General features: G+C 38.7%; 1 protein-coding gene across 2 annotated transcripts in view; it reads left to right on the forward strand.

Annotated features, from left to right (window-relative positions):
• The first annotated feature begins 2,176 nt into the window (after window positions 1–2,176).
• MBOAT2 (membrane bound glycerophospholipid O-acyltransferase 2) overlaps window positions 2,177–27,421 on the forward strand; it is a 92,093-nt gene continuing 66,848 nt past the window's right edge. The window contains exons 1-3 of one of the 2 annotated variants that reach the window (XM_074538123.1): window positions 2,179–2,374; window positions 19,654–19,799; window positions 23,139–23,216. In XM_074538123.1, coding sequence (XP_074394224.1) covers window positions 2,303–2,374; window positions 19,654–19,799; window positions 23,139–23,216 — 296 coding nt within the window. In that variant the 5' untranslated portion in view covers window positions 2,179–2,302. Of the gene's footprint in view, window positions 2,375–19,653; window positions 19,800–23,138; window positions 23,217–27,421 lie in introns of both variants that reach the window. The other variant, XM_074538125.1, reaches the window with a different exon arrangement.

Consider the following 27,421-nt stretch of genomic DNA (forward strand, 5'->3'; position numbering starts at 1 on the left):
CAGTAATGGCACCTCCATAGATTTATACAGATGCACCAGAATAATTGCTTTTGATTAGACTGATTCAGAATTAGGTATCAGCCTTTTCTAAAGCAGCCCTTTTGTGGCTTCATTTGAGAATGTTTAGGTTAAGATTTCCAAACATTTCTGTGTGTAGATATGAATCTTAATAAAAGAAAATCAGATAAAGTGAACTGAGTCTTCATATACATATATACATATGTATAGTGTAATGGAGACTTTACTGAGCCTAGTGACACTGCACTCCTATGGTGTTATTCACACATAGATAATTTGCAGGTTTAGATTTAAGAGACTGATTCAGAATTAATTGGGAAAAGTTTGGGGTTTTTTCCCCCTTTCTGAAAGCAGCTCTTTTTTGCTTTACCACAAGAACATTATGCTATTGCTTCGACAGATGCCACCTCAATTGTAATTGCCTGTCATGCAGTGAAGCAATCTAATTAAAACCACTTATTTGCACCTATTAACCAGTCTCTTTAAATTCAGACAAAAGACCTTACCACAAGCTAAAACATAACTACAGTGTGGTCTGCAATTCAGCAAGAGAAACAACGTGTGTTTTCAGATAATTACCCTTACCTCCATTTTCCTGCTATTAGCAATTAGCATTAGCCATGAATTTAAATGGCTATGTAAATCACTACACCTGGCCACTAATCCAGACACACTCAGACTGCTAGCAGGACAATGGATAATGCATTTCATCTTTTGCATGCTTAAAATGGTGACATTTTTTGTGTCGAGGGCAAATTTCTGACTGTATCGTGGTTTAGAGGTGTAGCATACAAAAATTATTAAAAAATGTTTGATAAACTGCAAGAAAGAACTCGCAGTTTTATCTCAAGAAACACAGGGATCTTGAGCAGTTTTATAGATAAGACCAGAGTATTCCTTTGCAACCTCTTTCACCACGAAAATATTTTCTTTTAGAAAAATTAATATTTCAGTTATTTCATAGGGAAAAAAAATCTACAGAAAGCTCTAATGTAAATAGCAGGCAGGGCACTAAACCAGAATGGCTTAATAAGTAGCCTACTGCATAAGCTCATCCAGTAGTTTTCTGCATTTCCCTGAAGTGCTGCCTTCACTGAAGTGCTTTGTTTCACACTGAGTAATGCTGACTGGACAGGTAGAAGAGTTGTGCTGTGCACAATTCAGTACTACGGCGAATCACAACACTTCTTGCTTTCTTTAAGGAAACAGCACTGCTAGATGGAACCCACTGAAGAACTGGTGCTTTTATCATTTCACGGTTCTGTATTTAAGAAATAGGCCAATAATAAACTAAAAACTGTATCTTTCAGCATGATAGACATACTTCCTTAAGTTCATGGGTGGCTTTACAAACAGGATTTCTTTACCCATTTTTTGTGCCACTTCTGCAGGGCTCCAGGCCACCCTCATGCCCAGTGTGTATCCATCGCTCATCCCGCTCTGTGTACGCCGCTGCTGGGGGCCCGTGGGCCCGTCTGGGAGAAAGGGCGATCGATGGTTGGGAGCTAGACGGGCTGAGCTCTTCATTACCTCAACAGTTATCTGCACCCACACGGTCTGGGCTACCCCCAGCGACAGACACCTCCTCAGGGGCCACTGACCCCGCCAGCACCGCGCTCCCTGCCGGGCTGTCCCTGTCCGGCTGTCCCTGTGTGCCCGCCCCGCGCAGAGAAGTGTCACTTCCCATGAGGTGCCCGCATCCATCACCCACCCGCGCCCTCAGCGCCCATCCCGCGCACCTGGGCGCGAGTCAGCGCTGGGAATCACAGAGTCAGGCAGGAAGAGACTCTGAGACCATCGGGTCCAGCCTACGAGCGAACGCCACTAAGTGAACTAGACCATCACTGAGCGGTCTTTCCTTAAACACCTCCAGGGACGGCGACTCCACCACCGCCCTGGGCAGCTCATTCCAATGTCTAATAGCTCGTCCTGCGAAGAAGGTCCCAGCAGAATATCCCCTAGCGCAGGCTGGGACCGGGTGAGACCGCGCCGGGCCCTGCGCGGTACCTGCGCGGTGCGCGCAGCGCCCTCCCACCCTCAGCGCGGAGCGGTGGCCGCGGCACCGCCTCGTCCCGCCCAGCCCGCCGAGGGGCGGGGATTGGGCGAGCCCGCCCGTCACTCCGCGGCGGCGCCGCGCAACGATTGGCCGCCGGCGCTGCCAGTCATCGGCGGGGCCGCGCCCGCCCCTTGTTGTCACGGCGCCGTGCGGGGCTGGGGCCGCTCGCGCCGCTGTTGTTGCCGCCGCCGCGGGAGCCCGGGTGGGGAGCGGCGCCCCGGCCTCGTCATGGCCACCAGCACCACGGGCTCCACGCTTCTGCAGCCCCTCAGCAACGCCGTGCGCCTGCCCGTCGACCAGGTGAGGATGGGGAGGCTCCCGCCCCGCCGCCGCTCCCGCGGGCTCGCCGGGGAGGGACCGCACCGCGCCCCCGCTCCGCGCCGTGCTGCCTCGCCCCGGCCCCCCGCGGCCCCTCCATCCATCGGCGGGGCCGGGCCGGGGCCGGCGGCGCCCGGAGCGCGGGGCGGCCGCGGCTCCTCTCCGCACCCGCGGGCGGGGGGGCGCCGGGGCGGCGGCCGCGCTTGGCGGGCAGGTGCGCCCGCCCCGGCTGGTCCAGCATCCCGCCCGCATCCAGCCCTGCCCGGCCCGGCCCTGCCTCGCCCCAACTTGTTGGCATCGTCAGCCGGCCAGATGTTGATCCGCAGCTGGGAGTGGGGCCGGGATCGGTTCGAGGGATGCAAAGGTTGGGTAATAATTGCAAATGCAAAGCAGCGCGCTGCGCCTGGATGCGCCTGCCAGGGGGGTTTACGCGCGGTGTTAAATAATGTGCGCCGCACACAATGCTGCTGGGAATTCCTGTGTGCCTGTAGGCAGAGCGTTTCTGTGGTGTCTATTGTCCAAGTGATATAAAAATTCCTGAAGGCTTTAATCCTGGTGTCTTCACAAAATATCAGTAGATTACAAAATAAGATTGGGAAACTGAGGTTTGCCTAGTTTAATCACTGAGGCTGGACCGCAATGTTTGTTTATGGGGGAAGTGGTCTAGACCTCAGAAATGTACAGAATATTTATGTACTTGGGAATACATAAATACATATAAATTTTTTGTAGCACCAAGAAATTTCATGTTAGGAATTTTTATTTTTGTTTAATGCTTCATTCATGTACATATGAGTGAAACACATGAAGGAAAACAGTTTGTGCTTCAGTAGAGGGAGACTTTGATGGCTTGTTTTTACAAAATTCACCTGATGAGTGAGAGAAGTAACTGGAAATGCAATACAGAGGAAAGAGCATGCCTAGTGAAAGTATTTTGGAAGTGACTGAGTTACACATTCTTCTTTTTTCTTCCCCCATTCCCCAGCCACTTGTTTGAATGGAAGGATGGTTAAGGATATAAGGATATGAAAAAGTACCTTCTAGAAAACTGGTAGAACAGGCAAGTTGAAATTGAGCTTGCTGGCATGGAATAGATCCTGTGCACCCCTTGCAATGATACCTGTGGCTGGGATCGATGGCACCTCGTGCCTTGGTGCCTCCTACCTGCAGGTGGTGAGCTGCTCTTGCCAGGTGCCATGTGGTTATTTCCATAAAGTGTGCAGCTTCTACAGGATGCTGTAAAACACGTCAGAGTTGACTGTCTTTTTATGGCATGATGTTGGGGGTGCATAATGTTGTACTCATAGTAGTAGTCATAAATTTAATTGTTTATGACATGGTGTGACTGCAGACAAATTTGTTTGTTTTTAAGTTGTGGGTACAACGTTTTGATGATAATGAAGTTACCTTTTATCAAAGCCTGGAAAACTTCCCTGTATTGAATGTTTTGCAACAGATGCTCCTGTAGAGCCAAGAAGTTTTTATAAAGTACACTTTGAGCTCTGTTGGAGCTTTTGGGAGTAATCACACTGGAGGGTGGCTAGTTTAGAAAGTTTGTTAGAAGCAGCTGGAAGTCAGACATACATTGTTTTCAGACTGTACATAGTATAGGTCCAATTGTGTATGAAGAGCACTGATTATGACTGGAGTATGAATTGAAAAGCTTCAAAATTTTGCTGCACTGAGGAGCACATATCTATAAAAAACCTGATTTAAAAAAGCCAAGTTTTTTGCAACCTCAGCTCAAGATTCTATCTTGATAGTAAGTTTGTAATACAGAAGGAATGTGAATTGTGTTCAGTGTAATCAAATCAAAGGGAGTGAAGGAGATAATGAGGTCAGGGAAGAAAAAGAAAGTTTTGATTCTCTTTGGTGTGTTTGCTCAGAGATTATGCTTGACATTTGGTGATACTATAAGTATATTCAGAATGAAAATGTAGCACTGCTTTGAAAAAAATAATAGAAGAATGAAGGTTTTTGGTTAGTACATTGTTTCTACTACTTGCTCCAAATCTGTACTATGACTACAGTCATACCAATATAGTAGCTGCTTGAAATAGGCACTCTGGTATAATACCAGCACTCAACTGCTGGAGATCAGTAGGGGTTTTTTTTCTCCATTCAGTTTCAGTTTTGACCACAAATAGATGCTAATCTTTATCCAAAATATTGCTTAAATTGTGATTTACATTTAAGCCATTACTATCTAATTATCCTGCTAAGGCATATAACTTTTGGAAGACAAATTGAGGTAGCATGTGTCCGTGTTGCCTTACTCTCTGGTGCTTAAGCAAATGCATGGAGAGCCTTCCCTATTTGGCAGTGCATAGAAGTAGAAATTTAAGTTCAAGGTGAAGTTGCTATCTTTAAGATTAATCAATCGGATCCACATCTCTGTGCGAGAGAAATTGATTACTTTTTTACTTAATGCTTGGCAGAACTAGAGACAGAGATTTGAGAAGGGTGTTGGTTATGTGCTAGTTGGAGGTCAGTGCAAGATAGGAAGGGTGAGCTCCATCAGAGCCATTTGACACAGCAGTCTTCTCCATGTGCCCAGCTGCGTTGCAAAAGAAAAGCTTTGTTGCTCTAACAACTTGCTGGACATTTTTTCTTGGAACTAGAGTACTGGGTAGCTAAAGGAATGGAGAAGAACTTGTTTTCTTCTGTTTGTATCTCCCAACAAGGTATCATGCAGTTAACTCGTTGCTTTGTCTCTTGTTCTGTCTTGCACCAAGTTAACCTAAAGCGCTACTTGGAAAAGTTAATCTGTTCTTTATAGGCTTCTTGGGCCAGTTTTTCTGTTGTTGTTTTCAGTCATTTGATGAAAGGGAAGATGCTTGGTGTCAGCAAGAGCCTAGAACAAATGTACCTTTCTACTGTATTTTGTAGTAGGAAAAAAAAATCACTGCTTGGGGAGTGAAAAGCCTGGTAAAAACTGTTTCCGTTCACATCTTGGAGAATGTAAATTGGCTGCTCAGGAAAGGAAGCATTCTGTCAACAGCTGTGGCACATTAGGTCCTTAAAGTTAATGAATGAGTGAATAAATATTAATGTACTTCATATTCCCTGTGCCTTCTCAGGGGACAGAAGGAATAAAAGTAGCCATGTCCTTCCCAACCTGGACTACTTCCCAAGAGAAGTATGGGAAGGTTTACCATAAAAACTTGGCTGCAAGAGTATCACATGTTGCCTAATGCCTTGAGGTTGCATTTTGAATTATTTTATTTTAGTTACATCTGTCACCTAGCTTTATATTTTTCCTGTCTGTTCTCATGTAATATTTATGCCTCTGCTTCTTTCTTCTTTCTCTAAGGTGAAGCCCAACAAATAATGTGTTGGACTTTGGTTTGTTTCCGATTCTATCACTACCTTGCTGATTTTCTATTGATAAATGACTTATCTTGATGTGTCAGCCTACCTGTCATTAAATTGGAAATATTTAAATTTGCTTTGACAATGATTCTGGGAGAGCAAAGCTTTCTTTTTGGCTTTTTGGTCACTGTGGGGTTAGGGGAGTTCAGAGAATAATCATTGCTTTCACTGCTTCCACCAGAGGGAGCAAAATTTTTTTACTGAAAATGTACAGAAATTGTAGGGGTTATTTCTGCCCTTCAATTGTTATTGTAGTTGGTAATTAGTAGCAGAGGAAGACTTGAACAGGGGAGATAGGAGACTGACTGCAACAATATGTGAACATCAACTTTTTATATGAGTTGTCTAAAAGATTGATCTTGAGATCCTGAAATAGGGTCTGAACTTCAGTGATTGTCTTCTAGATAAGAAAAGGAAGAATGTGGCTCCATGTGCTAACAGTATAGATGTGTGAAGAAATGTGGACAGAAAAAATGTCATGCTTATGATTAGGCACTTGACTTAAACTCCAGGATGTAAAAATATTTTCAACAGAAGAAAAAAAGTTCTGCACTATTTCCACACTTTTCTTGGTTTTTGGTTTGTTTGGTTTTTTTTCCCAATCTAGACTTAGCTTTTATTTGTTAAAGTTTGCTCATTTATGTAGAATAAATACAGCTTTCTACATAGGTGCCATCAATCTTCAAAGAATCTAAACTGACTTTTTTTATTAAGAATAGACATAAAAATCCAAGTCTTGCTAAACATGAATTGCATAAACCACACAAACTTCCTTTATTTAACGATCATAAGCCAGCTTGTTGTACCTTTACATAATTTTCTGCATAGGCTTCCTTGTGGAGAGAGGTATCCAAGTTGCTTTCATCATGCCCTTAACACACTTGCTTCCACATAAAAGCACTGGTGTATGTTGAGCCTGTGTTTCACCTTTAAGCCCTCAAGGAGAGTCGGCAGGAATTTTTTTTTCCTTGCATATATCTATGAAATATTTGTTTCTTACATGCATATTATGTAAGAAAGCAATTTAGCAGTTTTTCCTTCTTTATTTTGATGTCTTGGAGGTGAGCACAGCTGTAGTTTGGAGAAAAGGCAAGTCTTGGAGGTGGGATAGGGAATTTTGCTGAGGAGCATTATGTGCCTTATTTGCCTGCAGGATGCATCTGAGTATGTCTCCTAGTTAGATCTGTTATTTCACAAAATTTTGAGCATTATCTTATCATTTTAGATGATGATAATCCCTTGTTTTCTGCCAAGGCAACATAAATTAGCCTCCTGAGGGCTGAAATGTTTTAGTCTGATAAAAACCTTTTTGTTTAATCATGGAAATGGATATCAAAATGTTTGTCCTGTATAACTGTCCAGAATTTAGATGGCCTAACATTTGACTGAAGCATTATCAAACTAGAAAAATGAAGTGAAGAGTGTCCCAAGTTTTCTTCTTTCAACATTGATTCTTAGACCCCTGTCTAAGGGTCTGGTTGTGGAACCAGAGCAGCTTGTTACTGATTTTTCAGATATGACCCAGGAAATTTATAAGGAACAGCTGTGAGTAAAATTAGCATTCAAGGGTGTGTAAAATGCAAACACTGAAGGCAAGGGAGTGGTAGGATAAGCAAAGTGTACCCCTACTTTGCCCTGTACTTTCCTTATATGCTGCTAATAGCAGTCAGGAGAATGAAGGGTGGATGGCAAAACATGATCTTCTATGATGATAGATGGGGACTGTAGTGGGTGAAAAAAAAGCTGGAAATAAAGTTCTGGTCTTCATTCTGTATGTGCTGTTCTCAGCGATGTTTTGAATGGTTTGGATTTGCTAGCCAGGATTTTAGTGATTTCTTAACTTCCCTTTGAATTCTTAGAAGGGAGGGAATGTATCATCAGGAGTGTCCTGAACAGTGACACCTTTCCCAGGTTTTACTATTAGTGGTTAGATGTTGACTTACTCAATAAACATTAGGTAAAGAGTTAATTAACATTAGGTGAAGAGTTAACTCTGCAATGAAAAATACAAAGAGAAGGATGAAATGGTTGGGATAAGAGGGAAAATTGGCAAGAGAAAGTGGCTATTTTGAAGGAAGAGGTGAAACCTGTCATGAACAGAGTTGGAAAAGAAAACAAACACTGGGTTACAGTGTTAGAAAAGATGGGCCATTTATATAGTGATAGTGATTGATTTAGTGCAAGAAGAAAATAAATCCATGTTATTCAGGTTCATGAGTATAAATTACTGAGATTCTTTAATATTTACAGAAGCAGCAGTGAATTTTGCTCTCTCACATGCTTTCATAGGGTCAGTTTTCTTCAGTGTTTTGTAAAGCGGTGGAAAAAGTCAAATGTAGTTACACCTAAAGTTTCTACAGTAAACATTTAAACTAAATATTCTTTACCTGAACAGCTTATAGTCACCTGCTTTGTTTTGTCCCATTCTTTTCACATCCTTATGCAAGTCATTGAGGCTGTGTGTGAACATGCATCTGTGCTCATGACAGACAGTACAAACCATTTCTGAATCCAAAATGGGGTACAGGAGTTGCTGTGAAAATACTGCAGTTCTGGGATGTTGAAAAGAAATAGTGGAGTGCTCAAGGAGCAGTCGAATAAAGAAAAGAAAGATTAAGGCATAAGGAAGGTAACAAGAGTCACTTTTTATGGAGTGCATGGTTACCACTGTGTTGCTTTCTGCTTCTGAAGGGTTTCTGCTGTTAATCTCTTGTACCACAGCTATTAGATCTTTTTTCTCTGTGGGCCTTTTCCTGAGTACTGTGCTGACTTTAAGCAAGAGTTTTGCAAAAGAAATAAAACTGAAATAGATGAGTCATCTTTATCATTTGGTGATCCTGACATTTGTTGACTTTTCACTCTTGTTTACCTGTTCCTGTGTTGACCTAATGAAGCACTGTGATACATCCTTTGCAGACTTGATTATAGAATACTTTCTTCACATTTATTATTTTGACTAATGTGCACACTTTCCCTGAGTAACATGCTCATTTCTTTTTCCTTGTTCCCCTTGAACTAGGGAGTCTAGACTGGAGTTTTATTTTCTCTGGAAAGTGAGAACAACTGCACATAGCCAAGTGAAAACCTGTTTGCCTGATGCGTGCATCTTCACAGTATTTTTGTTACCAAGAAAGTTGATGTAGCTCTTCAGTATGGATATTTTATTTTCCTTCTTTCCTTTGGGAAGTATTTTAAATTCAATGTCAGTTGAATCAGCATTGCTAGTCTTTTAGCACTGAAGTGAACAGATCTGTTTGAGAATTTAAATTTCTTTGCAAATTTAAAGAAGTGCTTGTTATGCCTACTTGTTTTAAGTGATCATTCTGATAACTAAGCCATCTTTTGCAAAGGAAAACTTCCATAGCTCTGCTTTTTATTCTAGAATAATATATCCAAAGGTGAAGAAGCTATGTTGGTTTTGGTTATAGTATAGATTTTCTGTAGTTGGGATTTTGGTCTTTTCTTTTATTTTCAGTTCAAGTGACCTAAGCTGCAGAAGGTGTACTTATTCTGAAATGTGGCCTTTGAGCATACTGATTGTATTACTGCAGTGGTATATTCTATATAGTAATGCCGCCTGTACAGATCATTCTTAGGTTTTCTGACCTGCCTTTTGGCTGAGTGATGTTCTTGGTTCTACTGCTTCTTCTCAATCTTACACATATATGTAAATACACACACATATCTAAAACCCCAATTATTCAATTGACTAAGCATTGAAAAATTGGACTGAGGGCCCAGAATAAAATGAATTGGGTTTTATTCTTCATGGTGGAAAAGCTATAAAGAATTTGATGTCATCACAGATCTGCAGAATTTTAGAAGTTCTGTAATGGCTGAGGTTTGTAGAAGGTCTACCTGTAGCGTACATTGGTGAATCAATTTCTGTAATGGAATTGAATGTAAGAGGTCAGATAAAATATTTTAATAGAGAAGTATAATTCTAAATTTTGCTAAAATATTATTAAAAACTGGATTAATTTGAAAAGATGTAACATCTCAAAGTAGTGTCCATTGCTTGTATGGATTGCTGCATACTGTGGATGTTTAAAGGGCTGCTGTGGTGGTGCTTGGAGATGAGGCTTGACTGATCTCATGGGAATGATTCCTGAACTGGGAAAAGCAGGAAGATAATGGACATAGAGGAGTACAGACTGTGTTGGATAGTAGTTTGTTCAAGGGAGAGGGTAATGAAGCCCTCTCCTATTTTTTCCCTTCCCACAGAGAGCACTGAGAAGCTGGCATTTTAAAGATGGGGAATATTTGTTCTGCTTGCTAATTGAAATGACTATTGTTGTTACCAGATGTGTGCTTGCTGTATGGACAAGAGACTTCCTTTCAATGTCTGTTGCTTATTTTAAGATGTATTTCAGTTTCTCACATACCAGGAGAATATAATTGTAGTGAAGTAAGATCTTAATTGAGAAAATGTCAGTTTTTGGTTGCATTTGAGAAAGATACCTCCATAGGTGTTGGTTATTTTGCTTTATTTTTAAATGCCTAGGAAAGTGAGTAGCTTGTGAAGTTTTTGTCAAATTTCAGACAATGTAGTGGTTCTGTGGGCTTTCAAATAAAGGCTTGTCATTCAAATACACATTTGAATACCCTGTATTTATAGATGACAGAGAATAGACATTTTCAGCTCCCCTGGAATTGCTAGATGGAGCTTAAAGATTAACTAGCAAGAAAAGGATAAAAGAATGTAAAAGTATGCACACAGGATGATAAACATAGCTGGAGCTATTGGATAAACAGATAATGAGGAATATAATGGGTTTTTTGGCAAAGCTCTTGCCCAAGAAGTAACAGCTCATTCCCAAAAAAAGTTCAAGGAAAGGTCACCTGTAATACTGAGGCACTCATTGAGTATGACCACCAGAAACCCCCTTGGACAACCTTCTAGGACCATAAAAGGGCTTCCAATAGGAGACAGATGCACGCAAATTAGTTCTAGGAAAAATGGTGTTTATGTATTAGCTAGGAAGTACACTGTAATGAGTATGTATGATCACGAGGGAATAAATACCCTGTTGTAGAGTTTCACTCACACATTTGATTAGCAAAGATATTCTCTGAAAGTGTCCAGCACTTTAATAAAAAATGCCTGCTTTCTAATATTTCAATTTGTGTTATTTTCCAGCTGATTTTGTTGTCAGTGTACTGCTGATACATGTGACAGGGTAGAGATTTTGAGTTCATCTCATTATGTGCTTGTGCGCTCTGAGTGTGTGATAAAAAACCATGCTTTTAAAAGCACAGTAACTGAGCTGGTCTTTGTTTGGAGCTGTGTTTTGCCGACATAATGCCAGGCTGTGGTGTTCTCATGTTGTAAACTCTTTTTCCATGGTAGTATGAGATCTGCAATCCTTAACTGGCCAAACCAGTTTTTGCTTAACAGAAGCAAGTGGTTTAGGTCCTTATTGTTTCTGAAGAGAGAAGAAAACAAAACGCACAAACAAAAACACCCAAGCCAGCATTCTTAGTCTGATTTCACCTTGGAACCAAACTTGCATCCTAGATTTTGGGTACTCCCATGAAAAAATAGCTTTTTTTGACAACTCATGATCTATAATGGTGAATTCTTAAGCGCCTATCAGAGAGAACACACTTCAGCCAGTATCTTCCTATCCTTAATGAATTAGTTTTGGTTGTTCTCACTATAAAATGTATATTGATGTTTCATTTTACATCTTTAGTCATACAGTTTATTTTAGAGTAATTCTGAGTAATGATTAAGTAAGCCTTCTTTGAATAAGATTATTGGATTTGATGCTCATTTATTGCACAAACCAGATTACTGTTGCCTCCATCATGTTGTTTGTGATGTGCTTTGCTCTCTGTGTTGCGTACTTTAAAATTGCAAACTGGGAGTTAGTACTGGAAATAGAACTACTATTGCTAACCTATGTCATAACTGGATTTGATTCTTTTGGAATGAAACCAATTTGGAAAGAACACGTTCAGGATCTTATGTTTAGCCCTTTCATCTGCCAACAAATGAATGGAAAGATGAAGTGTATGTGTCCAATATCAAAAAGCATTTGCTAGTGATGTGGATGCTGACTAACACTGATGGTTAGAGCATGCACTTCAAGGAAGTGGCTGATACTAGTGGGCTGTGCTTGGAGTTTTCATCTAAGTGTCCCTTCACACTGGATACTGTATAAACATTCAGTAATACAGTCTTTGCTACAAAGAGCATTGTGCCTTAATACAAACATCTCCCATGCTGGTATGATTTCAAAATAATCACTGCTGCTTATCCTCTATTTCTTCACATTTCACCCATGAAGCAAGGTTGAGTTTTCACAGCAGGAGTGTTAATTAGTTATATTTTCATCATGTAAGGCAGAGTATTAACTGAATTAAAAATACATTTGAAAGCTTTTTTTCAAGATGTGTGATACTTTCAGTTGAAAGAGGAATCTTGATTCTTCTTATCATTCAGAGAAGAAAAGTTCTTTGAACTACTCTTAAGTATCTGTCAACTTTATCAAATACCCTTGCCAGTATCTCTGAACTCATCTGCCTGACATTTCCCAATAAATTGAAGAAAATTACCAAGTGGTTTGATTTTTAGCCTTGTAATGGAATTACTTTTTCCAGCTTTGGTGTGAAAAATGTTGTTTCCTTTTTTTCCCCTTTAATATTAGCGCAACAACTTTGAGGCAGTAGTTGGAAAATTGACATTGGTTTCAAGTAAGTAATTCTCACTTTTCAGTTCTTAGCTGTCTGGCATTAAGCAATTATTGGATAATTGTACAAGTTGTTTTTATACTTGAAGAAGGTTAGAAATTCCACAGAAGAATATCCATCCATGCTGCTGTCTGGTTGCTGTGGAGAAACATTAACTCCCCTGTATGTTATAAGCAGCTTTTTGTGAACTCTTGTAGATGTTTTTCATTCCTCAGGTCATTGTTTTTGTGGGAAAGGGAAATAGTTTTGACTTAACTTGGAGCAGGAACAAGAAAATAATGATGTTTAAGGAACAAGGCAGAACTGATGCTTCATTAATTGTGGTAAGGTTTGGCAATTTTTGACAAGTATGTGTCAACAAACATCATGCTTAAAATGTTACTGCTAAAGTGACCCTACAGATTTAGAAAAAAAGATCAAAGCCTCGGTTTTAAGGTCTTCATAAGGTGTATGTGCATTATTCTGTCTTGATCTCTTAGCTCTTGCAAGAACTCATTTTAAAGTGGTTTTGTAGTCCATATTCTATTTCTTTTCCCAAAAAAGTCTTTTTTTCTCTAATAGGCATAGATATTGAAAAGAAAAACTAAAGGTGGAGAAGAGGAATGCTGCTTTAGTGCACCTTGCTCAGTGGCCCGGTCAGATACAGGAGGAAGCATAGGTCATAACTCTGTCTGTGGTGGAATGGAGGGCTAAAAATTATTATAGAGGTAAACAAGTAATGCTGATATCTTGCACCTCAGAAAAACTGAATTCCAGGGTGGAAATGTACCATGGTGTGGCTAAGAGGGGAACTCCTAAATCTCTGTCTGCAGAATTGCTGTATCCACAGCTTCTTGGCTGTTGTCTGTAAAGCATCTTGTATCTTAAACCTGTTAGTTTAGGCTCTGTGCATGATCAGGTAGGCTTCAGTGCTTCTGCTTCTATCTGGGTAATCTTTTTTCAAAGCCTAATTCATCAGCACTAAGAACAGAAGTGTCTTCTTATTTTTCTTCAGGAATAACTTAGAAAAAATGCACTAAAGAACAAACAGACAAAAATCCACAGAAAAACACAAACCCCCAGACAGAACTCTCACATCAGCTTTAATTTATCCAAAGTGTTGTATTTAGGCCACGGGCATTCATTGCATTTTAAAGGTTTGAATATTTATTTTTCTTCGTGTTGGAGAAAATGTGTTAAAAATGAGAAAATAGAGATGCACCAAGACAAGGTAACTTGCCAAGAGTTTGTGTAGGTTGCTGGGAGAAAGAGTAAAATGCAACATTCCTGGGTCATCTTTGGTGCTTCACCTGCTCAACCACTGTTTCTCTTGTGAGGTGCTTTGGTGTAAATGTTGTTCTTTGGATGTCTCTCAGTGCCTTGCTGTAGCTGGTGAACAAAATTTTGTGCCATTGTGCTACTGCTTTTCAGTGGATTGTTAGTAGGCTGTACAGTGTGGGCCTCTATGATTAACTTGTGCCATCCAGTTAGGAATTATCTGTATCAATAAAATTCCCTCTCTGCTTTGGCTGCTTTTCTGAATGAGGCAAATGCCTTCTGTGCTGTGAAGTAGCAGGATTCTGCTGCAATTGACTGCAGCAATTGGCTTTTGATACTAAAATATAGCTGATATGAAGAGGAAGCTTAGCCTAAAATCTGAATTGGTAGATAAAATTTGCATGTATTATTATATTATATAATATTATATATTAGTTTTGTAGAAGAAATAAACTTTTCTGTATTTCCTTTTAATGTGAACTTAAATTTCTTTTACTATTTATTAAAGATGCTGTCTGTGTTGTCAAGTTAGAGACTTCCAGGTCTTCAAATCCAATGTTATGCTAGAATTTCCTCTTGATGATGAAAATCCTTGTGGCAGTGATCTTTTTCTTGTTTTTTTTCCTTTATGTTCAGAATTGATTCCTTAAATACTTTTCCCTTAGCAATAACTTTGTTTTTACAAAAGCATGACATAAATTACATTTTATTCTTTTAAAGTACTAAAATAAATGTCTTTAAAAATTACATACTTTCTGTTGACTTTTGCAGAGGTCATGCAAATGGGGAGTTTCTTAGATAACTTAGTTTCTTAGTAATGCAGTTAACTTAATGCAGTTAATGATATAATAGATTTGTATTTTGTGTAGCTACTCCAGATATTGAAACTGTGAATTTGTGTTCATGTTTTACTATTACATTTGGCATAAGTTGTGCCTGTGAACTGCACAGCTAGGCTACACACAGCAGGATCTGTAATAGCTTAGTATGTGTAACACACACTTGCATCATTCATTGCTGAATAACTAGTGGTGATAATTTACATTGTAGTTGTATGTTTTTTATTCCTATGTGCACGTAACTTTCCATTACATGTTGCTCTCTCTGTAAGATCTTGAGGTGTTATTCTCATTGGCTGAGTTTTTGATATCCTGTATGTGAGGAGGAATAAAAAAATTGTTTGTTTTCTTACATATGTGCTAAATTGTAACTGCTCAGGGTGAAATTTGCCATTCTATGGCAAGATATTTTTTTCCCCTCCATGAAATCTCAGCTTTAAATAGATCTTGATTAGTTTTTTTAAAAAATTTCTTCTATAATATTGAAGCTTCTTATTGGAACAGGTTTTGTGATCTCATGGAGGCACATTGCAATTAGGTTTGAAAAATGCATCATGCAGCTTTAGGGAACGTGTTGTCTTTGTTCTTTGTGGGTGTTCTGCTCACATCTGACCAAGTCATATGGTATTTAGAAAGTTGTATTTTGCCCATGCTCACAATGTTATAAGAGCTTGACGTAGGTTTTCAGAAGGTACATAAGTTTACAATTCCCTGTTATTGAAGTTTGTATATATAATATTTGCCAACAAAATCGCTGCTTGGTTGAATGCCTGGTTTTCGTGGAAGCTTTCGAGGTGGTGATGTCCAGCTCTGTCCTTGTTCCTGCTCATTTGCTCTCTGTTCCTATTGTCTATCCCTATAGACAGCCAGGTCATTTTGGTCACTCTTTCAAGGCAGGCTCTGTATGTGAAGGCAAGTTCTTCATCTGTCTCAGTGTGTGCATACAAGGAAGCTGTCTGTCAATTCCACACTGCTCAGCGTGGTTTAAGATGAGACATGGAGTTAGGACAAGCCTGAAAATTAAATTTTGGCATTGTTTACTAAAGCAAGTAGTGCAGTACAGAAAGAAGTGTTTCTGTGGGATGAAGTGGTTGGCATTGAGGATCCAGCATGGGTGCTTTAATAATTTTGGGAAATACTTTGCCTAGGTTAGTCTGTGGGGTTAATGTTCCTTTGGAACCTTTGGAACAGATAGCTAGTTCAGTTTAATTTAAAGGAAATCAGGTTTGTGTGTCCAGACACCATTGCACAGCACTTGCAAAGCACATGAAGTGCAGATTACTGGGAGGCTTCAGGAGCCCCCTCTGATCTGAACTAAACCACTGTGGAGATGCACAAACTATCTCCCTGCTGGAGCTGGAAGTGCATCCAGTGGAATTGGGGAGCCCACAGAGTCTGTTTCTCATTCTACTTCCTGTAGTATTGGCAAGGGGTGAAACTTCTTTTCACATGGAAATGAGTACAAGTGGTAGAAATGAGTACTGTGGTCTGAAAGCCACAGGTAAGTTTGATTATTGTTGTAGGAATTCTGTGTTTTCTTTTAAAATGTGAGTAGTCAGGTATTCAAAGTGTTTAGCAAGGGAATATATAACCTGTGATAGCAGGTGCTCAAAAGTCAGAACAAGTGTCAGATGAAGATTACCCCTGTGACTCTTAACACTGCCCAGCAGTGCTCACAAACTCTTCCATATGACTTCCTTGATTTGGAAGGCAAATCAGTAGTAAACCCAGAGGGTTTTTGTGAACTGGAGAAAAAATAGGGAAAAAAAATAGATTGATGACTTTAAATTTTGCTTGTATTTTGAGATACTTTGGGCCTGATTTAGAGGCATGCTGGATAATCAGAACAGCAGCTGAATTTATATTTTCAAAACACATTTCTAGTTAAAGTTCTTTTAAAAGTACTGACTGAAATACTGGGCACTGAGTGTCTGAAATTGAGCAACCAAAGTTAGTGGGCATTTATTTTACCCTTTGGGCTTTCATAATTTTTGTGCCAGTCATTCACCTTTAGTATAGGAATACTGGTCTTCTGAAATTATTGCAGAGTTTACATTTGTTGTATGTGGTCTTACCGTGTTATGGACAGAGCTGCATAACATGTAAAGTTCTTATATTCAATGTAGAATGCAGATGGTAGGCATTTAATGGGTCACAGGATGAGGGCAAAAACTGGGCAATTGTCCATTTGCTGAATGAATCAGAAATACTGCTGGGGAAAATAGAATAAAGCAGCAGAAGAATATAGTCAAAAGTAGTGTAGTATAAAGGCTAAACTCAAGTTGCATGGCTTTCAAACCTTAACTGCTGCATAGCTTGGTTTTACAGATATGTATTTAAGGCTTTGGGAGCTTTACAAGTTGAGCAGAACTCTTGGTGCCTTGTAATCTGCATTTTGATGCACTGAGACAAGGATAAGGATGTGATTGGTAAGAATAGAGAAGAAATGCAGGGTGGTGTGTGACTATTGTGGTGATGCCTTAGATTTCCAAGTATTGTATATGTTTGTGCCCCTTTTGGGAAGAGCACTTTAAAAATACCCACTGGCAGTTTTGGATTAATTTGTGAGGAAGGCTTTTGGAAAAGGCTTGTGCTGTTTGGGTCACTTAGTTTCATGTTCAAAAAACTGACGTAATAAATTCACATCCCTGGAAGTTGGCTTGTGGGGTAGATCTGAAGGTGTGTTATCCTGCATTTCATTACTGTTCTCAAAATATTCTTCTTGGGGAAGGTGCTTTGGTTTGTTTGGGTTTTTTTCTTATCAGGTTTTATTTGTTTTTTAATTAATGGGATACTGTTTTTCAGATACAGATTTGATCATTTGAGTAAATAGCTAAACAAATAGCAAGTGCCTAAGAAAGGCACCACCTTTTCACTCTCTCCTTGCTGAAGCCTTTCTCAGGTTTGCCTTTTGTGTTTTGTGTGAGGATTTTACTCATTCCTAAACCTGCAGGCTCATCCTGAATTGTGAGATTCAAGGTTTGTTGTTTTGTTATTGTCTGCTCCTACAGAGTTGGTGATCCAGGTCAGAACTGCCAAGCACTTCTACCCTTTTCACAGTAGTAGTAGGAGACAGATGATGACTTTGCTTTTTCCCTGGGTCTTGCTAGTTTGCTTTTAGTAGTAATCTGAAAAGAAAGGACACTGTGATACCAGTTGGTAAATTATCTATATTGCAGTCAAAGCACTAATGTCTGGGCATTCAGTAAAACCAGCAATGCAAGTGTGTCCATTTCAGGACAGGTATTCATGCTCATTTCTTCCCTCTGTCTCTTTACCTCAGCTTCACTACATTTCTGTGAATGTGCAACCTTTTCTGTCTCCCTTCCCCTTCTAGTCTGTCGAGGATGTGAGTTCTTTGGGTCAGAAACATGCTTTGTGGGTTACATGGCATAATTTCTGTAACAAATATTTATACAAATGTTGGTACTGAAGTAATAATTTTTTTGTTTTCATTTTTGTTTCTTGCCCTCTTTTCTCAAACATTATCAGTTTGTTTCCCTTTCAGTAGTTCACTTGACTGTTTTGTATGAAACTTTTTCACTAAATGCATAGAATCATCTTGAGTAATAAACCTCGCTCTGTTTCATTTGCATCATTGCTTATAAAGGAGAGAAAACAGGTCAAGTTATGCCCTGGAAGAATATCTCCTCATTTATTTAGGATTTTTCAAATACTGTTAAAAGCATAATAGAAATGTGGTAGTAAGAGAATGGATGGAAGAGTGTACGTGACATTTTAAAGAACAGTTTAATTTAGGGAATTGTGCCTATTAAAAAGCACAGCCCTGCCTTTTGAGTCTTTCCCTGCTAGCACTTAATGCTCTGACTTGGTGTTACAGGTTTTGGAGTGTTTCAGTTGTTACAAGAAAGAGAGTTCTGTAGTTGTTTTAATTGCTGCTTTAAAAATGACCATGTTTGCATACTCTGACCCTTACCTATTATGGCCTGAAACTTGGTTGAAAAATCATTAAGGAATGGACAAGGTGAGTTGTGGTACTGCAAGTGTGCACTATGTTGCTGCAAATATCAATATTAGACTTGCTGTCAGGAGCATAAAAATAGTATTGTCATTGTACCCTGTGGTGTTAAGATTAAATATGTATTTCAGCTAAGTGCCATCAAACAGTCTAAACCAGTGTTGTGCAGGGTGTACAAGTTTCTGTTATTGAAGTGCTTAGAACCTGAAGCAATGGTTCCCAAGTTGTTGCTTGTGATGACTTGGGATGCCACTATTAGATATGGAAAATTGTTGGGCAGTTTTCTATGTGAGTAAAAAATAAAATCTATGAAGTGAGAAATGTTACTTTCTAAATAAAATAATTTGTCCAGCTTTTTGTAGCTTAAGCTACTTTTGGTAGTGGTTGCTGTATTTGAGGAATTTCTTTCTTTATTGTGCACTTACTGTTACATTTTTTTCAGGCCACAGTCAGAACAATTCTTTTTACTCACTGATTTAGTTTTATTCAATTCTGCTTTTGCTTTCAGTGCCCTAATGTCTTTAAATATTTAATATACAAGAAATTTTCTATCTTCAAGAATAAATGGCCTGAAGGGAGGAAGAATTTCTGAAACTATCCTACTTGAATGTACAAGAAGAAAATGCAGTGTGCAGCCAAGCTGTTTATCTGATTACATAGCACTGAAATGCACTTCACTGAGCCCTGCTTTTGCACAGGCTACTGAAGTGATCTGTCAGTGATTTTTGGAGCTGATATGTAGCTTTGAGTCCTACTCACTTAAAAAACCAAATAAAACTACAGCTCAGATTTTCACATTACTGGGAGAGTAGAGGTGATTTAATGGTTGATAGTGGTTTGGTATTCAGAAAATCTACAGCAAAAAATGTCATTTTCTTTTCTTGATTTAAGCACATATTGCTTCGTGTTCAATGCATCTTTTCCTCTGAGCTGCTTGGGGGAGCGCTGGTTTGTGCTTTGGCCTGGGAGGGACTCATGGGAGAAGCTCTTAGACATGCTGTGGTAAAAGCCATGGCAAAGCTACAGGTTCTGCAAGTTGCTGAAAATGTGTGGATATTGCTGTTAATTTTTAATACACACTTGGGTGAGTTCTTCTTTCTTTTCTTTTTTTTATGCAGGTCAACTTTGTAGTGTGCCAACTGTTTGCCTTGCTTGCGGCTGTTTGGTTTCGAACATACCTTCATTCAAGCAAAACTAGCCCATTTATAAGACATGTTGTTGCAACACTCTTGGGCCTTTATCTTGCACTTTTTTGTTTTGGATGGTAAGTTACACTTAAATTCATTTTCATTTTTCAGGAACTTGTCAATTTTTATTTCTCTGTTACGAAGAACCATATTGCCTAATTCTGTGGGGTTTTTTAGCTGCTGCAAATGTACAGAAATCAGCTTAAATATTCTGATGAGGTCCACAAATTTTGAAAGGTCATCTGTAAACTGGCTGCCTGTGGTTTTGGGAAGATGAAGCAGGTGCAGTTTATTTAACTTCTGCAGCTTTTTTTTCTGTAAACTTGCTGGAGAAGTATTCTCTTGAGGCACAGCACAGATGTAGTGACTAGGATAATTCCCTATAAATACTCATGACAGGAGATAACTCAGGTCTTTTTCTGAATATGGAATATAATGTGGCATTTTAAGGAAGAGTTGCTGGAACTGTAAAGCATATCCAGTGACACTCCTAGTAGTATAAAATGCCTGTTTCATGGTTTCTTTTTTTCCTTTCATGATTTGGAGAGAGGGAAGATGTGATTGTTTTTCAGACACATATTTTGTGTGACTGCTGGTTGCGTATCTTGATCTTTCACAGTGTAGCAAGACAGAATGTTAGTAAAGTTAGAAAAGGGTATTCATTTAGTTTGGTGAATTTTTTTTCTTCAAAATATAGCTTACTAAATGGCTTGCATCTTCCCAAGATGGTTTGAGTGCCAATTTCATTTTATTGCATTGTAAACAAGGTGCTTACTTGGCTTCAAGTGTATAAAAGACTTATTTATGCTGGCTATTATAGAGCATTAGTGAGCTAGGGGGGGTTAATCAAGCTGTTGTACAGGTGGGAATGTGCATGTGCATCTGTCTCTACACATGCAGAGTGTGTTGGTCTCTATGTAGGCATGTTGCAGAACTCTCCCAACATTAATTGATATATCTTATTTTTAAATTTTGAGAAAAGAGATCAGTAACCTTTATTCTTTAGATTTACATGCATGATTTACTTTTATATAAAACCTACTATGCCAGTCTATTTCTTAAACGTGTGGCCATGGTATGCTGCTCTGGGAGAATGATCTGATCTCAAAGACTTCCAGGCTTAACACTACAGAAAAAGAGGAGGATATGGGAGATAGGAGTTACTATGTGATGATTTTTTTGAGAGCTGTGTAAGCTTAGAAGCACATTGTTTCCATTGCTAAAGAAGCAGAAATCATTAATTGTAACTTGTAATTAGAAAGGGTTACTAATATATTCACATAGTAATTTTGGATATAGGAGATTTTGGAAAGAAACAACCTCTACTCCCAACAGACATAAAAAAAAATTTGTGGAAGATTCTCACCAGCAATATACGCTGGAGAAAAAAAATGTGTTCTTTTTAAGAAGTTAATTTCTATTTTGCAGTTACTGAGCTAAAAACTGTTTAAAAATTATGAAAATAACATAATTTGAGATGTTGAAAGGACGCATTCTTTAAAGATTGGTACTTCTGCCAATGCTTTGTCCTTTTGGTTAAGTACATGTTATACGAGCAGGTTTTCGAGGGTTTTGGGTTTTTTTGGTTCTCCCTTGCCAAGAAATCAAGGATGCATACAGGTTACAAGCCCCTGATAACATCTTCAGTGACTCTTGGTTTGTGCTGCTATAACATGACTTATGAACATATATAACAAGAAGGAAACTGTTACTGTTTTGTTATATAGTGTTACTAGTAAATGTAGTAACTTGTAGATCATGCAAATTTAAATGTGGGAAGTAGTTTGTAATCTGCACTCTTTTAAGGACATTAAGTAGTAGTTATGTTATCTTCAAGTGTGTTCAGTCACTTTTGTAATACTTGTGAGGGTGGTAGGGGAAAGGAAGAGAAGCAATAATTCCCTTTGCATAATAGCAAATAGCATAAAAGGCCCAGAATATGTACCCTTTGTATGTAGCTAAAAATCACTATTCTCTGTGGTATCTCAATACATCCCTTTGAATGATTGAATCAAAGAACATATTGCTGTTGTTAGCAGCTCTGAAAGACAAATGTTTTCAGTGACTGTAATCCTGGTATGGTACTCTTTTAGGCTTTGATATCTTAGTCTCCTTTCTCTGTGAAAGAACAACCCTCTTAAGTTTTTGTCATTTCACTAATGCCTGTCTTTGCTGTACAATATTGCTAATGCTTGGCAGATAAGAAAAGGAAGTAAATACTTTTTAAATTGTCAATTACTATATTAAACTTGAATTTTAGGTAGTCCTATCCTAAATGAGACTAACTAGAAGTGAAACATGGGAGCATGTACAGACTGGCTCTTGTGTAAAAAGTCAAGATTTTTCAAGGTTAATTCATGTCAAAATGAATAACCTTGAATCCAAGTTTTGGCTCAGTTCCTCCTGTATAGGATGAAGGATTTTAGTTGGATAGAACTGGTTTTCTTGTTTGAAGTCATTTCCTTGTTAGTAGAGGAGGAGTGAAATTAGAAAATTGTTGGTGATAAGCCGAAAGAAAATAGCACCACTGTAGCAAAATGATTGCTGCTTTTTAGGCTGCTTTTCGTGAGGAAAAAAAAATCCCAAATTAGATGAGTTGTGTCACTTGAGCGTATGTGTGTGTGGTACTGGGGCACTTAAGGTACCAGAATGAAAAAAAAAACCCAAGTTACTGAAGATCAGCTCTTTTCCCATTCACTGGCACTGCTTTGATGGCAGTGCTCTTCAGCTTACTGAAGTATGACTCCTTCAAAGGCCAAAGCCAACTCCCAAAGCAGTGCTGTTGGATAGCTGTGGTGGTGAGCTGTGGAAAACAAGCAGGAGGAGCTTAGAGCATCTTTGTGAAATAAATCTATGGCTTGTTGGTGTGTAGGGGTTTTTTGTGACCATCACCACCATCCCTTTAAAAGTTACTGACAGCCTGGGACAAAGAGACTGGCTGGACACAGTCACCATTGCTGTTGAGTGGGAAATCTTACAATATTGTGGATACTAAGAAATTGTTTGCCTTATCTGGAATATCTATTGCTGTAAATGGGTAGAAAGATGAATATGGAAATGAAACCACCAAACTTTCACGTTGTTTACAGTTATTTAGTCATGAAGTAATGCCAGATGGAAGACATAAGACATTCTTTGTGTTTTAATAATTATCAATATTTTCAATATTCTTGATTGAGCTGGAACATTGTAGCTAGGTGTCTAGGTGTTGTTCATTACTGCTGTCTGTGCTGTGCTAAAGGGAGAAGTTTTCAGCAGAAGAAAGGGTAACAGAAAACCTAAATAGAATAAAAGGGGATTTTTCTTTGGGAGCAGTGGTGGCTTTAAACTTTGAACCTCTTTAATGTCACAATAAATGTATGCAGTTGATTGTCATTAAAGAAAATGCTATGAGGGTTTACTTTTTTTCTCCCTAGGTATGCCTTACATTTTGTTATACAAAGTGGAATTTCCTACTATATCATGATCATAACAGGAGTGGAAAATATGCACAAGTAAGTTTCCATTCTAAAATTTAATTTACTTTGCCTTTACAAGAATGCTACTGTTGAGGATTTTTTTTGTGATCCTGCATATATACCATAATTCTAGTTGTATCATAACATTTCAGTATTTGAATTCTCTAACCCTGGTTTTATTTTCAGGTGAGAAGATTACTTACTTGGGAATTGTTGCCAGTCTTTTAAAATATCTAAAGCTCATTAAAATAATACTCCACAGAGACATATTTTGTGTTTACATGTTCTTCTTTTTTCATCATTGCTTAATCTTAAGTATTTCTTGGTGTTGACAGATGACAAATGTAATTTGAAAACAGTCAATTCTAGTAGATGGAAGATGTCTGAACAGAAAACAATTTGTGTGAGAAATTTCCTTAGGAACAAAGTGCTTATAATTCCTTTTTTTTTTTTTTTTTTAATATCAGTATGAATGATGTCTTAGGTTAAGAATACATTTTAAAAACAAATACAGAATTATTTGAAGTTTGAATGACTGATTATATCTTGCTTGAGTATCTGAATCCATATAGAAAAACACTTGTTTCTCTTTTTCAGTCACACTCAAAAGCAGGGAAGACATACATTACTGCATTCATATGTTTTACTATTCCAGTAGCTAAGAGATCAGAAACAAATTAAGTTCCCACTGTGTGAATTCCTGCATAAATGTTTAGTAAAATAGCAAATCCTTGCTTGAATAGGTTCCTGAAGTATGTGAGACTGTGAGAAAAATGCTGGTAGAAAGAACAAAGAGGAAAATTGCTTTACACAGAAATCACAAAGCCAGGGCAGCCTTAGTTTATGATCCTGTCTGTTAGAGTACTCTGCTGAATTGTAGTGAGATAGTGAGTGTAGTTTTATTGTCTTTTGAAATATCCCAAATTAGGCTCTTATGTTCAGGATTTTCTTCAAGGCCTCATATATTCAAAGTACTGTGGATGTGAGAGAACCTCATTTGGTTGGATAGCTGGTTTATAGACAAACAGTTTCTTTGATTACTGGTTGTTGTAAAGTAACTTGTTCATGTAAATTTCTCTTTAGACATTCAACAATGTAAGCTAGAACTTATGGTACTTAATATTCTAAAAGAAATTATTTTTGTGGTTAAATGCAGCAAAGGGAGGTGCCAGTCAGGAGCACTTTGGCCTTTACCATAACAAGGTATGTAGGTTTCTCAAAAATGGAAATCCAGCAGTGGTTTACATTCCTAATAGCATGAGACAGGTAGGCAAATTTCCTGCTCTGTGGCAAGGGAACAGTAATTCCTGATCCTCCTAATTCATACCAGCTGTTTTCACTGCATGGCCTGATCTGCTGAGATGTTGGCTGTGTTATACACAGCTGTCACTGTGAAGCTGGGAGGGGAACCTAGATTCAATTACAGAGCTTATATTGCTTTGTCACCGTATGAATTAGTCTGCCATTGGATAAAACTAAAAAAGCTCCTCTTTCAGTGGAAGAAAAAAAAAAGAGTCACTTGTTACTTTGTGGACAATGTGTGGATGCTGTATGGCAAGCTGCAGGAACCACTTCTAGTAGGTGATACAGGCAAGACTACACAAGGTTTGCTCCTTCCACTGCTGGAGTATCCCAGAAGTGATGATGCCTAAGGAATGCACCAGGTACACTTAATTTTCTGTCAGGAAAATGCCACTTACAGCTTAGTGTTTGGCAGTCTGAATAGAAACCAATGTGAATTACTCCCCTCCTCACCTAAGTGTTTGTCTTCAGGCTATGAATGTCTCATGGTGCCCAGGGAAGACTGACGGTTAAGTACTGTGCAGCAGAGTGCAGCTGGTACCAACTGGCCTCAGGACTGGAGAATGTCAGTGTTTTAGTGGGGATGTGTGTACAACTAGTTAAAGTGCTTGTATATACCTGCATAGCCCCAGGTTTGGGATTTACTTTTTATATGGTAGAGGGACCCATTGCCTGGCAGTCCTATCTAGATGTTACCTGCTTTGTTCAATGAGCATCTTAACCTTGGAGGTGAACATCAAATACCTTATGTGGTGTAAATACAGATTCAAGTAGATTTTGTGTTGGAAAAGCACTTATGTATTGTAGAAATCATATTTGTCTATTATGTAAATTGATTCACTCACCTAAGTTTCCTTCTTTTCCCTGCCCTACTGGCTGTCCTGCAGATTTCATGAATGTATGGATAGGAAAAACATTTTTGCTGTCCTTGTTGTTTTCCTTACCTTCTAACATAGCTCCTCAGGTTCTCCAGCCTCTCTAAAAATTGCTTAAACAAGTAAGAAACAACTAAATTTTTAAAAATGCTATCACTTCAGTTGCTGTGCACTGCTTATACAGGCTTCCTTACCCTCTGAAGCCAGGAGAGTTTTTTGATAAATTTTTACATTCACCAAAGCACTTTAACCTTTCATGGTAGCTGTTATGTCCTATTCTGTTTGTTTTGATGGACACTGTGGTGTTGATAAACAATAGGAGATGTGGCAAAGGAGGTGTGGTGAAGATTTGATTGTTTTATCTTAAAAATCTCAGATTGGAGCCAAACAAGTCTTGATCATCTGAATAAACTAATTCCCTTGGCATGCTAATTGTGGCACTTAATTTCTTAGTCAGGTATTTAATGATGCTGAATGTTGTGATTTTTCTGATGCTTACCTCGAAATCAGACTTGTACTCTGAAGACTCTGGATGGAAACACTGACTAGCACCGGGCAGTGATTTTCTGTATGTTGGAAATTTTATGATAACAAAAATAACCTTGTAAATGGATTGTAAATTGTGTATCTTCAATTGCTCAGAAAAATCAGCACTTGTTGAAGTTAACAGCTGTGAAGGAATTTCTTAGTAATCGTTGTGAATTTCTTCTAAAAGTATTTGCTCCAAGTAGCTATTGCAAGTTCATCCATGTGGTAACTTCCTGTAACACTCCAGGCTGAGCCTGTATAGAGCTCAATGCATGGCTTCAAACAATGAATGTATAAGTTGAAAAATAACTTGATATATTATCCTTCCTAAAATTGGAATGTTTAAATGGAAAGGCCTTTAATAAGCATGTATTTTGTAATGACAGGAAAGGAGTGAAAAGAACTACAATTTGCTTACCTGTAGTTCCTATCATTTTTTCTATACTTTTAAATAAATATTAAATACACTTATTTAGGGAGGTGTGTTTGTGTGCCTATAGAGGTATAGGGAGAAAGGATAGGAATCATCTAGTATCTGCAGATTTGTAAATGTTGGTACTTAAGTAGAGAGGCTGAAAAAGATAATGCATGGGCATATTTAGTATTATAGCCTTCTCAGTTAGTTTGGTACAAAAAAGGTATATGCTGCCTTAATGCCACTAGGGAAAAATCTGATTATATGTTTTGCGTTTCCAGAGAGGATGGTAAATCAGTCTTTTTCTTAAATCCCCACCTCCTTTTAAAAATTTTATTTCATTTTATGCTTGATTGCTGATGTTACTCAAAAGAACAGAGTTCTCAAAAGAACAGGGTTTTTAAATAGTGCCATTGACATGTAAAACCTCTTATCCCTCTTGCAAACTCAGGTAAAAAAAATAAACCTTGTACTTCTGTTGTAGGAAGTAGCTGTGCTTCATTGAGTATTGATGTTTACCTGAAGGAGGGCTCCCTTACACTGTGTGCTTCTGTAAGCATGTGGAGGACAGCCCTGTCTTGGAAGGAAGCTGTAGTGTAAAATTGCCTGGTGTGTTACAAATCTGTTGGGATGGAGCAGCTTTTTGGCTTGCATATAGATTTTTTTTTTTTTTAATCTTTGTGCTCAAAGTGAAGCTGAGCACAATCAGTCAATCAAAGCAGAGTTGATAAAGTTGTGTTTTGGGGCTCTGTATTTGTTCGGTAATCTCTGTGGCATCTATACAGAGTTCTTCAAGGCACATTACTCTGCCTGTCATGCTGCCAAGCAACTTGACTGTTAGCAAATGAGCTCTGAGTCATGGTATCATTGCTGCATGGTTTATTACCTCAACAAACTATTGATGTCAAATAAATCAGGCTCCCTACAAAATGAAGTGGCAGAATAAATTGTACCTAGAAGAGTTCAGTAAAAGCCATGTTCTTCTTCAGCTCCTGGCAAAGACAGCCACTAATAAGAGTCGATTAAAGATTCTGGTTGCGTGGCATTGACTGAATGGAGACAGTGGTGTTTGGGATAAAGAGATTATGTGCAAGGGTGCCATATATTACAGTACATTTTCT

This window comes from Zonotrichia albicollis, chromosome 3, assembly GCF_047830755.1.
Source record: "Zonotrichia albicollis isolate bZonAlb1 chromosome 3, bZonAlb1.hap1, whole genome shotgun sequence".
Taxonomy (NCBI): domain Eukaryota; kingdom Metazoa; phylum Chordata; class Aves; order Passeriformes; family Passerellidae; genus Zonotrichia; species Zonotrichia albicollis.